The sequence below is a fragment of the Leptodactylus fuscus genome, chromosome 4 (assembly GCF_031893055.1).
Source record: "Leptodactylus fuscus isolate aLepFus1 chromosome 4, aLepFus1.hap2, whole genome shotgun sequence".
Classification (NCBI taxonomy): Eukaryota; Metazoa; Chordata; class Amphibia; order Anura; family Leptodactylidae; genus Leptodactylus; species Leptodactylus fuscus.
This window is the reverse complement of record NC_134268.1, coordinates 10803729-10818510: the sequence shown is the minus strand read 5'-3', so window position 1 is coordinate 10818510 and position 14782 is coordinate 10803729. Positions and strand designations below refer to the sequence as shown.

General features: G+C 46.7%; 1 protein-coding gene across 1 annotated transcript in view; it reads left to right on the top strand.

Annotated features, from left to right (window-relative positions):
• The window catches only part of DENND3 (DENN domain containing 3), a 37855-nt gene extending 32789 nt beyond the window's left edge, over positions 1 to 5066 (top strand). The window contains exons 18-23 of the mRNA XM_075270048.1: positions 206 to 339; positions 760 to 920; positions 1184 to 1317; positions 2786 to 2904; positions 2983 to 3120; positions 4668 to 5066. Coding sequence (XP_075126149.1) covers positions 206 to 339; positions 760 to 920; positions 1184 to 1317; positions 2786 to 2904; positions 2983 to 3120; positions 4668 to 4868 — 887 coding nt within the window. The 3' untranslated portion in view covers positions 4869 to 5066. The remainder of the gene's footprint in view (positions 1 to 205; positions 340 to 759; positions 921 to 1183; positions 1318 to 2785; positions 2905 to 2982; positions 3121 to 4667) is intronic.
• Positions 5067 to 14782: the final 9716 nt, after the last annotated feature.

Below are 14782 nucleotides of genomic sequence, written 5' to 3'. Positions count from 1 at the left end.
CGACTTTCTCTATTAACCATATTTGAACCCAAAATGGCAAAACCCTTCATCCCCGCCCTGTTCCGTCAGGAGTGCCCCTTTAATGTGAATTAGCATATTTCTCCAACTGGGCAGAGCCCGAGTCAGTGGAGTTCCCCTTTAAGAAAATGTAACTATATATATTTATATAGAAATATTTTGATATCTCTTTCTGTCTCTCTTCTAGGACAACTCGACCCTTCCCTGCAAGACGACTGCTCCAAACTGTGGTGCGCTCTGGGCGAGGGGAGAGTGGTCGTATTTAACGCCTCCACCTGGTCCATCCAACACAACTCCCTTAAAGTGGGGAACGCTAAACTGGTGAGTGTCATGAAGTGCGGCTCCGCCTTCTTAAAGTGACAGCTACGTTGAATGAGGATAACCTAGCTGATTGTTTGCTTCGTTTATCCTTAATGATGTCATCTCTACTCCAGTCCCGTCTAGAGCTGCACCAACTATTTTACTGTGTTCCTGAAATCAGTCAGCACTAGAACCTGACACATTGCACCAGAATGCGCGAAATGTAGATTTGTCTACATGAGGCTTCCGTACTTGGTGTATAAGGGGTTAGCTCATAGCGGTGAATTATAAATGCAGCTCTGGTTGTGACTGGAGTATAAGACAATATGTCCCTTGGGAATCACTTTCTAAATACATTCCGTTCCTTGTACTGATCCCTTACAATGGATTATTCCGCTACGACGTGGTATATAATAGTATATGACTTGTGTCTCCCCCTAGAGGTGCATGGTGGGAGTTGAGCAGAGTCAGGTGTGGATCGGATCCAGCGACTCCATAATCTACATCATCAACACACACAGCATGTCCTGCAACAAGCAGCTGTACGACCACCATGGGGAGCTGGTGGACATCGTCATGGACAGCGGCGACAAGCAAAAGAGGTGCGGAGCGTCTTCACAGCGCCCCCTGCCTGTGCAATGTGGTATTACACCAGAGGGATAGCTTTATTACTTATTGTATAGTAGAACCGTCAGCCTATCCACAAGGGGGGAAGGTTTACAAGTCGCCCCCTTGTGGACATTTGTACTTATACAGTTGCTGTCAGGCTACATAAATGTGCACGTTATTGGACATTTGTAATATTGTGCCCCTTGTGCTGCTTCTCCGCTTTCTGACTTACCTTCTCCGTCGCGTTTCTTCGCAGTTTTGCGTACTCCTGCAGCACAGACGGGAAAGTCATTGTCTGGGACGTCGGCACCTTGAAGATCCAGAGCAAGTTCCAGCTCCAGCATCAGGACATTATGTGTATAAAGATCTACAACGGTCTGCTGCTTTACTGTGAGTAACCCATAGCCATACCCTACAATCCTGCAATTCCCTCTCTAGCCACTAAACCTAATAATAGACTGATACTTGCCAGTCTAGACAAGATGGCCGCTCCCATAGTCATGGACAAAAAAATAGAATAAAAAAATCCACAATCAGAAAATAAAAACAGATTACAAAAAAGTGAATACATTTCACAATCTGGTTTTAATAACCAAATAAAAAAATGTCGACACCCTCTTTTTAAAGTAATGTCCACTTCTGACCACCGTTTACTTTGTCGGATCCGGTACTGAACTGGTTAATTTTATAAGGTATCTTTCTAGGGATCAGATCTCTTTTTCTTACACAAAGCTCCAGACCCTCTTCTGGATATAGAACTTCTGAATACAACTGTCACTTCCTGTAACAACCACTAGGGGGAGCTGACACCCTACTGATCTATAATAGAGATGAGCGAGTAGTATTTGATCGAGTAGCTATTTGATAGAATTCTATGGTATTCCAAATATTCGTACTCGATCGAATACTACTCCTAATCACAGTAAATATTCGATTCGGAGCCAGCGTTGATTGGTTATACAGTGTGTAGCATTCAGCAAATCAAGCTGGTTCTGTAGCAGGCTCGTCCTTGCTAGTCGGGAGAGCTGGCAGCTTGCTGTTACGAGGGAGCTTACTTTTTTGTCATAGGAATGAATTGACCAGCGATGATTGGCCAGTGTACAGCATTCGGCCAATCAACGCTGGTTCTGTCAGAGGCTTGTCTGTGAGGAGGCGGAGTCGAAGATCAGACCACAGCAGTCTGCATTATGGTCCGATCTTAGACTCCGCCTCCTCACAGACGAGCCTCCGGCAGGACCAACGTTGATTGGCCAAATGCTGTTCACTGGCCAATCAACGCTGGTCAATGCATTCCTATGAGAAAAAGTAAGCTCCCTCATAACAGCAAGCTGCCAGCTCTCCCGACTAGCAAGGACGAGCCTGCTGCAGAACCAGCGTTAATTTGCCGCAGGCTCGTCTTTGCTAGTCAGGAGAGCTGGCAGCTTGCTGTTACGAGGGAGCTTACTTTTTATCAGCGCAACTGCAAGCGCTGTGCAGTTAAAGCGCACGGACCCCAAGACTATAATGGGGTCCATGCGCTTTAACTGCACAGCGCTCCTCCTAACCATTCTCCTGCTACTCGTGGACTTGTTGACTCCTTTAGTCGAATAGTGGTTTCCCCTGAAATGAGCATTTTTTCTCATAGACTATAATGGGATTCGATATTCGATCAAGTAGTGGAATACTGAGGCTCTACTCGGAACGAATATCGAATATTTCACTGTTCGTTCATCTCTAATCTATAACTCTTGCTCCAGAACGCCCCCTAGTGGTGTCTGCCACGTCTCCGCAGCGGATTTGGAGCTTTGTGTCAGTAAAATATCTCCCAGACTTCAGACCTTCTGTCATTTACCTGATTTTGTTTTTTAACCCTTTCCAGGCACAAAAGATTTGGTTGTTGTAACCAACAAAAAAAGGGACCAGTGTCTAAAGCTGGAGAATATGGAGAACCCGCAGAAAGTCAGCGCCTGCCCCTACTCCATGCAGCTGTTCCCTGAGGTGCGGCAGCCTGTACGCCGTGTACGTGGACGGACGTGACGATCGGCGGTCACTGACCTCTTTTTTTATCTCGCACAGAAGTTACAGCTCTGGGTGTCGTGTAAGGACGGCAATGAGATCAGCGTGTACAACATGGGGGATTTCGACCAGCCCCCGTATAAGATCGTGCTGCAGGACTGCTCCGTCATCACGTGTATGCTGAAAGTGAAGCAACAGGTACCAGGATGATCCCAGTGGAGCAAGTGGCTGCGGCAGCCATATTTAATATTTGGTGTAGTGCCTGAAGTGCCCCAGTCAGATGTGGACTGTAAAGTGCTTACGAGAGGGATCTGATTATAAAGGGGTCCAGGATCTGAAGAACAGAAAACAGCGCCACATCAGTCTACAGGTTGTATACGGTACTGCAGCTCAGCCCCATTTACTTTAATGTTCCTCGGCTGCAATACCAGGCACAACCCACAGGCAAGTGTGGCGCTGTCTCTAGAAGAAAAAAGACATAATACTGGACCATCCCTTTAAAGGCGTGGTTCATATATATATATTTTTTTTTATATTTACTGGCTAACTTTACCCTGATTAGTGGGGGGCGACCGGCCAGCCCCCACAAGGATCAGCTGTTTGGGGGGGGGGGGATTTATACAGTGCACAGAGCCAGAAGCAAATGACTCTTTGCCCTATATAGTGGCCACTGGTACATCCACTGGTCCCTAGTATAGGGACTGGATGTACTCTAAAATAGCTGATCAGTGCAGGGGTTGGCTGTCAGCCCAGTTTTCACTGTGTAGTATAGGGACTAGATGTACTCTCGATTCACTGATCAGTGCAGGGGCTGGCTGTCAGCTCAGTGTGCACTGTGTAGTATAGGGACTGGATGTACTCTCGAATCACTGATCAGTGCAGGGGCTGGCTGTCAGCTCAGTGTGCACTGTGTAGTATAGGGACTGGAAGTACTCCCAAACAGCTGATCCGTGCAGGGGCTGGCCATCAGGGCAGGGGCTGTCCGTCAGCTCAGTGTGCACTGTATAGTATAGTATAGGGATTGGATGTACTCTCGAATCACTGATCAGGGCAGGGGCTGTCCGTCAGCACAGTGTGCACTGTATGGTATAGTATAGGGATTGGATGTACTCTCGAATAGCTGATCAGGGCAGGGGCTGTCCGTCAGCACAGTGTGCACTGTATGGTATAGTATAGGGATTGGATGTACTCTCGAATAGCTGATCAGGGCAGGGGCTGTCCGTCAGCACAGTGTGCACTGTATGGTATAGTATAGGGATTGGATGTACTCTCGAATAGCTGATCAGGGCAGGGGCTGTCCGTCAGCACAGTGTGCACTGTATGGTATAGTATAGGGATTGGATGTACTCTCGAATAGCTGATCAGGGCAGGGGCTGTCCATCAGCACAGTGTGCACTGTATGGTATAGTATAGGGATTGGATGTACTCTCGAATAGCTGATCAGTGCAGGGGCCGGCTGTTAGCCCCCCACTATAAGTCTAAATAGGCGATAAATAATAAAATTGTGGACAATCCATGTAATGATGTCATTGTGCAGGTGCAGTGACATCATCAGTCTCAGCCTGTGGTCCAGGGGTGTTTGAAGCTTTATGATTAAAGGGGTTTTATGGCTCCAGGTTTTTTTTTTATTCTGGTGACCCATTACCTAAAATTACACGTGGGTTACAGGTGGTCACCAGGGGCAGGGCCTACACAGGATAACATGGAGTTCCCCTTTAATAAGTCTTGCTCCGTCTTTCCTATAGATCTGGGTCGGCAGTCGGGGGATATCACAGGGCAAATCCAAAGGGAAGATCTACGTCATTGACGCCGAGAGGAAGACGGTGGAGAAGGAGCTGGTGGCGCACATGGACATTGTGAAGTCCTTGTGTTCTGCCGAGGACCGCTACGTCCTGAGCGGGTCCGGAGAACAAGACGGAAAGGTGGCCATATGGAAGGTGGAGTAAAGCCAAGGAGACGTCACCTGGCTCATTACTGCCCCCTGCCTGGGGGAGGAGCAGGATTAGAGATTTGGCCAAAGTCAAAATGGAAAGGTCCTCGGATTTGACCTTCATGGTAGAACCATGTGACGTGCAAACACAGCTGGGGTTGAAGGGTTAGAGGTCAGTGATGAGGCCTGGGGGGTCCTGACTCATCCAAATATGGAGAAGACAGAACCAAGACCCAGCGGTGACCTCTGTACCATGCAGGAGATGGCGGGATCCTCGGACTGGGTTACATCGGCTACTGCTCAGTGTCATAGCACATTCTGTGCACCTGGAGACGTGACCAGGGCTCAATCCGTTACTGCCCCCTACAGAGAGTAAGGGATCATTACACTACGGTTCTATTTATTGCACACTTGGGGTTGTGTCATAAAGGTATATAGGTATGAGAGAGGCCGGTGATGTGAGCAAAGGGGGGCTGATAATAAGTGTGACCCCCCTGAAGTCTGAGCGGTCAGAGGACGCGGAGGACTTATTAACCTCCATGATAATCGCTCACCTGGGACTTCCAGGGATATGTCGTGCCTTATATGCTGTTACATAAGAGCCGCGGGTCCCCATCGCTCCTCACACGCTCTCCATTGGTCATTTATACTGTATTTCATTCTCCGAACTATCAGAAATTCCCAAAGTCTGGCAAAGTAACGTAAAAGGGATTTATCCAAGACCAAAGATAACAAACTCCGCTCTGCTGCATCGAAAACTAAACTCTCCTGCGTCGCACAAACTCAGCTCTGCTGCATCTGGAAAACCAGGATTTGCAGCAGCCTCGATTCCCCTGTTCTGTCCGTTCCACTCTGCTACATCTCACAAACTTGTCTTTGCTGTATCTAGGGACTGATTCACATGGAGGAATTTGGTGCTGATTTTCAGACGGATTCCACCTCTAAGGGTAAGTTTACACAGGGGTTTTTTTGGAACGGAATTCGCCTCAGAATCTGGTTCCAAAAAACGCTCCTGGTCAATTTTGCTGCAGATTCCGGAGCTGATTCGGGTGTAGGAGTCACTTTGCGAGGCTCACGCCTATTAACCCCATGGTGTCAGTCAACAAGCAAAGCAATAGCGGAAAGCTGAAGCTCGTCATTGGGCTGTGATTCCTCCGTGTGAACCTGCGCTTACTAGAACGAGTTGCGAGGGTGATATACCGGGATCGTCCTTAAGGGGGCAGTGTAACGTGACAGTGCACTACCACATAGACACCTGTTCCCTGAAAGAGGGCGCATCGGTTGCTTGACCATCTTCAGATAGACCTCAGACAGGTTCCCCAACAATTGTGGGACCCCTCATTATCTACCATTCATGGGGGTGTCCAGGCAGCAGCTTATTCCCCTCTCCCCATAGTCATTGCATGGAGGAGTCGGCTACAATGGCCGTCAGGGTAATAAGCTGGTGACTTATCACTGAACACAATCCTCCTTCTGTCTATCCACAGGCTGATACAATTGTATCCAGCCTAGACAATCCTCTTATACAGCCAGGACTGCATCGCTGATACATTGTAACAAACCCTCAGGACAGGCGTCTCATATGGATTACTGAAGCTTGTCTACATTGGAGACAAACCCTCAGCTGTGACAAGTACTAGGTCAGGAGGGCTGTAACAAGGAATGTTTCCAACATTATAAAGTTGCACTATTCAATATGTATAGAAATGTCATGTATCGGGGGTAGGGGGCGCTCAACCAAAGATTTAAAGGAGAAATGCAACCTAATGTATTTTCTCTGATGACTATGCCCTGCCCCCAATCTTCCAGCTACTTTCCCTTTAAGGACATGATTTTCTGCCATTGTGCCTTTCCCTGTTTCACCACTAGGTGGCGCTGTGGACCCAGTCGTGCGGCTCCGCGTTCCGTTAGACACTATCTATATAAGTGCTGCTATTCTCTATTATTCTATAAGATGTTCTGTCTCTTTAAATGTCGTCCTTTCTATAAGATTTGTCGCCCTGATGAGATTTACACGATATATTTATAAAACGTTGTACAGATGGCGAATAAATCCGTGCGAGACGTTCCGGTGTTTTGTCTTCTCTTCTTCTATACGGCTGAACACGTGAATTAAAGTGAACCCGTCACCGGGCAGACTAAAGACTGGCAGCGCCCATGGCACATCGTGGGCAGTCGTAAACTACGGGGCTATGTATACAGAACGCGGGTCCGTTCAGCCTATATACATAATGGGTTGCCTAGTTAAAGGGGTTGTCCAGAAATAGAAAAATAAGGCCACTTTCTTCCACAAACAGCACCACACCTGTCTACAGGTTATAGGTGGTATTACAACTTAACTCCATTAAAGTGACTGAACTGTAGTACCACACACAACCTGTGGACAGGGGTGGTGCTGTGTTAGGAAGAAATTAGCCATGTTTTCTTAATCTTGGACAACCCTTCACCACAATCTGCTCATCATTTTACTAGTACATTCTGGTATTGACTGTCTCCTGTTGCCCCTCAGGGGTGTACTTGAGGGGGGTGGGCGGTTCTAGCTGTTAGAAACCCCGCCCCTGAGGAGTCCAGGAAAAGAAAGACATTAACAGTTCTTCCTGCCATTACTAGATATCCCTATACATTATTAAGCTGAGTAAGAATTATTGAGCTCCACCTAGTGGCACCTGGAAGAATCCAACGTTTTATGTTACATTGGGACAAAGCTTGGACCTATTTATAAGTAAAAATCAATCATTGTTACATTTTCCTGTCCGGGACCACCAGCAGCCCTTGTCCCATCCTAAGCAGCCTATCCATATTATATAACACCATAATAACACTTCACTATTTACCCAGCACAGCGCCCCACATTGTATAGTGGTTGTGGTTGGTATTGCAGCTCAGCCCCATTCATTTCAATAGGACCATGTGACCAATGACCGTGATGTCACTTTTTTGCCCTGGGTATAATGTCCCCCTTGTGGCTCCACACTGTATAACTTACCCCCACCAGTGACCCTAGACAATAGAATTTCCACCTTGTGGACCCCCCCCCAAGTATTACATCCTCCAGTGGCCCCCACACACTATAGTGCCCCCGCATTGACCCTCCCAATTATAATATTCCACCTCGTGACCCCCACACAGTAAAATCTCACCCTTGTGCCCCCTACAAAGTATCATGTCCCCCCCAGTGACCTTCACACAGTATTATATCCACCTTGTGGCCCCCACACTGTACAATGTCCTACATGTGACCCTCACAAAGTACAACGGCCCCCACATAGTACAATGTCCCCCATGTGGCCCCCACACAGTACAATGTCCCAACTTGTGGCCCCAACATACAGTACAAGTCCCCCATATGACCCCCACATAGTACAATGTCCCCCATGTGGCCTTCACACAGTACAATGTCCCCCTTGTGGCCCCCACATAGTACAATGTCCCCCATGTGGCCTCCACACAGTACAATGTCCCCCTTGTGGCCCCAACATACAGTACAAGTCCCCCATATGACCCCCACATAGTACAATGTCCTACATGTGGCCCCTACACCATACCATTTCCCCCTTGTGGCCCCCACATAGTACAATGTCCCCCATGTGGCCCCCACATAGTACCATGTCCCCCATGTGGCCCCCACACTGTACAATGTCCCTCATGTGGCCCCCACACTGTACAATGTCACTCATGTGGCCCCCACATAGTACAATGTCCCCCATGTGGCCCCCACATAGTACCATGTCCCCCATGTGGCCCCCACACTGTACAATGTCCCTCATGTGGCCCCCACACTGTACAATGTCCTCCATGTGGCCCCTACACCATGCAATGTCCCCCATGTGGCCCCCACTTAGTACCATGTCCCCCTTGTGGCCCCCACACAGTACAATGTCCCCCTTGAGTAGACACAACACAAGCTGTAATTTTGGGCCTTCTCCCACACTGCACCAGTTACTTGTAAGTGCAGCTTTGGCTCTGACTAGAGTATTAGGTAACGATGCTAATAAGTAAAGCACTTGCTGAATATTCCTTGCAGATGTAACCTGTCATATAACATGACCATGTAGTGTAAAATCAGGGTGTTCCTTTAACAAAGTGTTCCGACACATTTTGGCGTCCGCCCACAGACCCGCCCTTGGAGTGTTTTTCAGGGCGCACCTAGACAGGAGCTGATGTTAGCAGAGTTACATCGTGCTGTCATGTCCGTGTCCCTACACCTCGCCCCCAGCTCTTATGTCACTCAATGTTCTATGGCTGACGGGGTTAAAACCAAGAAAACCGGTTTTACAGCCACACGCATGACAACACGTAATATCCGCTAATGGATGTTTGTGTCTGAGAGTCACCGGCAGTAAAATAGTTAACAGCACACGGCCTGCGGCATCCTGACATATGTGACTGCAGCCAGGGCACGCGTGTGCTGAGAACCGCAGCTTGTCTTACAATGTAGAGTGACCAGGAGTCGCGCCAGTCACGGATGGCCCATTAGCCACAGATATGGCCACGACATAGTGATGTGTATCTGCCGCGACTCGCCTGAGGCCGCCTGTGTCCTGACATGACGGCGAGCTGTGTGCGCTCAGATTTCCATTCTTCGGGATGACGCCATTCTCTACAGTGTTTCGCCGTATTCGTTGCAACGTCTTCCTTTCAATAAGAACTTGTGTGCCGGAGCCATTTCTCATGTCTGTGTGCTCTCAGCAGCTGATATGTCGTCTCTTGTGGCCCCGGGGCCCCCAGGGACCTGCTCGCATTTTTTTCTTGGATATAGTGGAATGTTTCAGGAACATTTTATGGACACCTGATTTGATTAATCTCCGGCCTCCGCTCCTTTGTCAGTTCTCCAGCAGCTAATAATAGGGAATTGGAGTACAAGGTGTACTGAGTCATATATCGCACACGAGGCTCCAAGGACTGTCGTTACTCAGCTTTCCTTGAATCCTGAACAGCAATTTAGTTGTACTGAGGGAGCTACTGTGGAGTATAATACTGGGGGGGAGCATACTGTGAAGCATATAATACTGTGTGTGTGTGTGGGGGGGAAGCATACTGTGGAGCATATAATACTGTGTGTGTGAAGGAGCATACAATACTGTGTGGGGAGGGAGATAATGTGGAGCATATAATACTGTGTGGGGGGAGCATACTGTGGAGCATATAATACTGTGTGTGGGGGAGCATACTGTGGAGCATATAATACTGTGTGTGTGTGTGTGAAGGAGCATACAATACTGTGTGGGGAGGGAGATAATGTGGAGCATATAATACTGTGTGGGGGGAGCATACTGTGGAGCATATAATACTGTGTGTGTGTGTGAAGGATCATACAATACTGTGTGGGGAGGAAGATAAGGTGGAGCATATAATACTGTGTGTGAAGGAGCATACACTACTGTGTGGGGTGGGGGATAATGTGGAACATATAATACTGTGTGTGGGGAGCATACTATGGAGCATATAATACTCTGTGTGTGGGGGACATACTGTGGAGCATATAATACTGTGGAGGGGCATACTGTGGAGCATATAATACTGTGTGTGGGGGGACGACATACTATGGAGCATATAATACTGTGTGGGGGAGCATACTGTGGAGCATATAATACTGTGTGTGTGTGTGTGTGTGTGAAGGATCATATAATACTGTGTGGGGAGGGAGATAAGGTGGAGCATATAATACTGTGTGTGTGAAGGAGCATACAATACTGTGTGGGGAGGGGGATAATGTGGAACATATAATACTGTGTGTGGGGAGCATACTATGGAGCATATAATACTCTGTGTGTGGGGACATACTGTGGAGCATATAATACTGTGGAGGGGCATACTGTGGAGCATATAATACTGTGTGTGTGTGGGGACATACTGTGGAGCATATAATACTGTGTGGGGGGAGCATACTGTGGAGCATATAATACTGTGGAGGGGCATACTGTGGAGCATATAATACTGTGTGTGTGTGGGGGACATACTGTGGCACATACAGTCCTATGAAAAAGTTTGGGCACCCCTATTAATCTTAATCATTTTTCGTTCTAAATATTTTGGTGTTTGCAACAGCCATTTCAGTTTGATATATCTAATAACTGATGGACACAGTAATATTTCAGGATTGAAATGAGGTTTATTGTACTAACAGAAAATGCGCAATATGCATTAAACCAAAATTTGACCGGTGCAAAAGTATGGGCACCTCAACAGAAAAGTGACATTAATATTTAGTACATCCTCCTTTTGCAAAGATAACAGCCTCTAGTCGCTTCCTGTAGCTTTTAATCAGTTCCTGGATCCTGGATGAAGGGATTTTGGACCATTTTTTTCTACAAAACAATTCAAGTTCAGTTAAGTTTGATGGTCGCTGAACATGGACAGCCCGCTCTCAAATGATCTGAAAACAAAGATTGTTCAACATAGTTGTTCAGGGGAAGGATACAAAACGTTGTCTCAGAGATTTAACCTGTCAGTTTCCACTGTGAGGAACATAGTAAGGAAATGGAAGAGCACAGGGACAGTTCTTGTTAAGCCCAGAAGTGGCAGGCCAAGAAAAATATCAGAAAGGCAGAGAAGAAGAATGGTGAGAACAGTCAAGGACAATCCACAGACACCTCCAAAGAGCTGCAGCATCATCTTGCTGCAGATGGTGTCACTGTGCATCGGTCAACTATACAGCGCACTTTGCACAAATAGAAGCTGTATGGGAGAGTGATGAGAAAGAAGCCGTTTCTGCACGTACGCCACAAATAGAGTTGCCTGAGGTATGAAAAAGCACATTTGGACAAGGCAGCTTCATTTTGGAAACAAAAATTGAGTTGTTTGGTTATAAAAAAAGGCGTTATGCATGGCGTCCAAAAAGAAACAGCATTCCAAGAAAAACACATGCTACCCACTGTAAAATTTGGTGGAGGTTCCATCATGCTTTGGGGCTGTGTGGCCAATGCCGGCATCGGGAATCTTGTTAAAGTTGAGGGTCGCATGGATTCCACTCAGTATCAGCAGATTCTTGAGAATAATGTTCAAGAATCAGTGACGAAGTTGAAGTTACGCCGGGGATGGATATTTCAGCAAGACAATGATCCAAAACACCGCTCCAAATCCTCAGGCATTCATGCAGAGGAACAATTACAATGTTCTGGAATGGCCATCCCAGTCCCCAGACCTGAATATCATTGAACATCTGTGGGATGATTTGAAGCGGGCTGTCCATGCTCGGCGACCATCTAACTTAACTGAACTTGAATTGTTTGTCCAAAATACCTTTATCCAGGATCCAGGAACTGATTAAAAGCTACAGGAAGCGACTAGAGGCTGTTATCTTTGCAAAAGGAGGATCTACTAAATATTAATGTCACTTTTCTGTTGAGGTGCCCATACTTTTGCACCGGTCAAATTTTGGTTTAATGCATATTGCACATTTTCTGTTAGTACAATAAACCTCATTTCAATCCTGAAATATTACTGTGTCCATCAGTTATTAGATATATCAAACTGAAATGGCTGTTATAAACACCAAAATATTTAGAACTAAAAATGATTAAGATTAATAGGGGTGCCCAAACTTTTCCATAGGACTGTATAATACTGTGTGTTGGGGGGGACATACTATGGAGCATATAATACTGTGTGGGGGGAGCATACTGTGGAGCATATAATACTGTGTGTGTGTGAAGGATCATACAATACTGTGTGGGGAGGAAGATAAGGTGGAGCATATAATACTGTGTGTGAAGGAGCATACAATACTGTGTGGGGAGGGGGATAATGTGGAACATATAATACTGTGTGTGGGGAGCATACTATGGAGCATATAATACTCTGTGTGTGGGGACATACTGTGGAGCATATAATACTGTGGAGGGGCATACTGTGGAGCATATAATACTGTGTGTGGGGGGGACATACTATGGAGCATATAATACTGTGTGGGGGAGCATACTGTGGAGCATATAATACTGTGTGTGAAGGATCATACAATACTGTGTGGGGAGGGAGATAAGGTGGAGCATATAATACTGTGTGTGAAGGAGCATACAATACTGTGTGGGGAGGGGGTAATGTGGAACATATAATACTGTGTGTGGGGAGCATACTATGGAGCATATAATACTCTGTGTGTGGGGACATACTGTGGAGCATATAATACTGTGGAGGGGCATACTGTGGAGCATATAATACTGTGTGTGTGGGACATACTATGGAACATATAATACTGTGTGGGGGGAGCATACTGTGGAGCATATAATACTGTGTGTGTGAAGGATCATATAATACTGTGTGGGGAGGGAGATAAGGTGGAGCATATAATACTGTGTGTGTGAAGGAGCATACAATACTGTGTGGGGAGGGGGATAATGTGGAACATATAATACTGTGTGTGGGGAGCATACTATGGAGCATATAATACTCTGTGTGTGGGGACATACTGTGGAGCATATAATACTGTGGAGGGGCATACTGTGGAGCATATAATACTGTGTGTGTGTTGGGACATACTGTGGAGCATATAATACTGTGTGGGGGGGAGCATACTGTGGAGCATATAATACTGTGGAGGGGCATACTGTGGAGCATATAATACTGTGTGTGTGTGGGGACATACTGTGGAGCATATAATACTGTTTGGGGAGCATACTGTGGAGCATATAATACTGTGTGTGGGGGAGCATACTGTGGAGCATATAATACTGTGTGTGAAGGATCATACAATACTGTGTGGGGAGGGACATACTGTGGAGCATATAATACTGTGTGGGGGCATACTGTGGAGCATATAATACTGTGTGTGGGGCATGCTGTGAAGCATATAATACTGTGTGGGGAGGGGGATAATGTGGAGTATATAATACTGTGTGGGGAGGGGGAATAATGTGGAGCATATAATACTGTGTGGGGAGGGGGAATAATGTGGAGCATATAATACTGTGTGGGGAGGGGGAATAATGTGGAGCATATAATACTGTGTGGGGAGGGGGAATAATGTGGAGCATATAATACTGTGTGGGGAGGGGGATAATGTGGAGTATATAATACTGTGTGGGGAGGCTACTGTGGAGCAGATAATACTGTGTGTGGGCCACTGTGGGGCAGATCCTACTGTGTTGGGGCCACTGTGGAGCATATAATACTGTGTGTGTGGGGTCCCTTCACTATTTATATCACACAGTATCTGTTTTATAGCAGAAACGATATTAGTACTGGCTGTAGTAACATTAAACGGTCACTATGTGCCTCATGTGTCTCATTGGTTAAAGACCACAAACAGACCACGTGTAGATTCTGCATTCAGGCGCTGACTCCCTCTTGTGGTCTGGAGATTATCAAGAAAAGGGGCCATATGAGAGCACAGAGACAACATAATTATGGGTACAATGTGTTACTCCACTGGTGACTACAGGACTACACTAGGCGGGGGTTGTGTGTAGTCTGTTACCACCATGCATAAGAGCTGTATACTCAAAACGGCAGATTTGGTTTTTAGTCAAGACTATACAAAGTTCTTTAATTTCTTATTTTATACAGGTTAGAGCAATAAAAATGTGGTTGCCAAAGTATACACACCCCAGTGTAGGAGATAGGAGGACTCGGAAGGTGACGGGTAAAGCCCTCCTCACCTAGTGACCTGTTCCTGGTGCCAGATGAAGTCGTAGAAGGTGAACCTGTAGATTGAAAATCCTTCTCCACATCCGGGGTCTTTGTTAATCGTGGATTAATCAGCAGCAGAATGCGGAAAATGTGAGGAAACAAAGAATATCGCCCCTTAAAGCCACGGCCGGCGTGACTGTAGCTATGGGAACACGTTGTTAGCTTCTGATTAGGATTAGGGCTGCTCGGCAAGCAGCAGAAGATAATCTTTTTTATTTTGGCTTTCCCTATCCCGGCTCAGGAGGTAGAACAAAGGTCGACGTGGCCAAAGTTGTCAGATGTGAGGCCGCCGTGTCCCTGAGA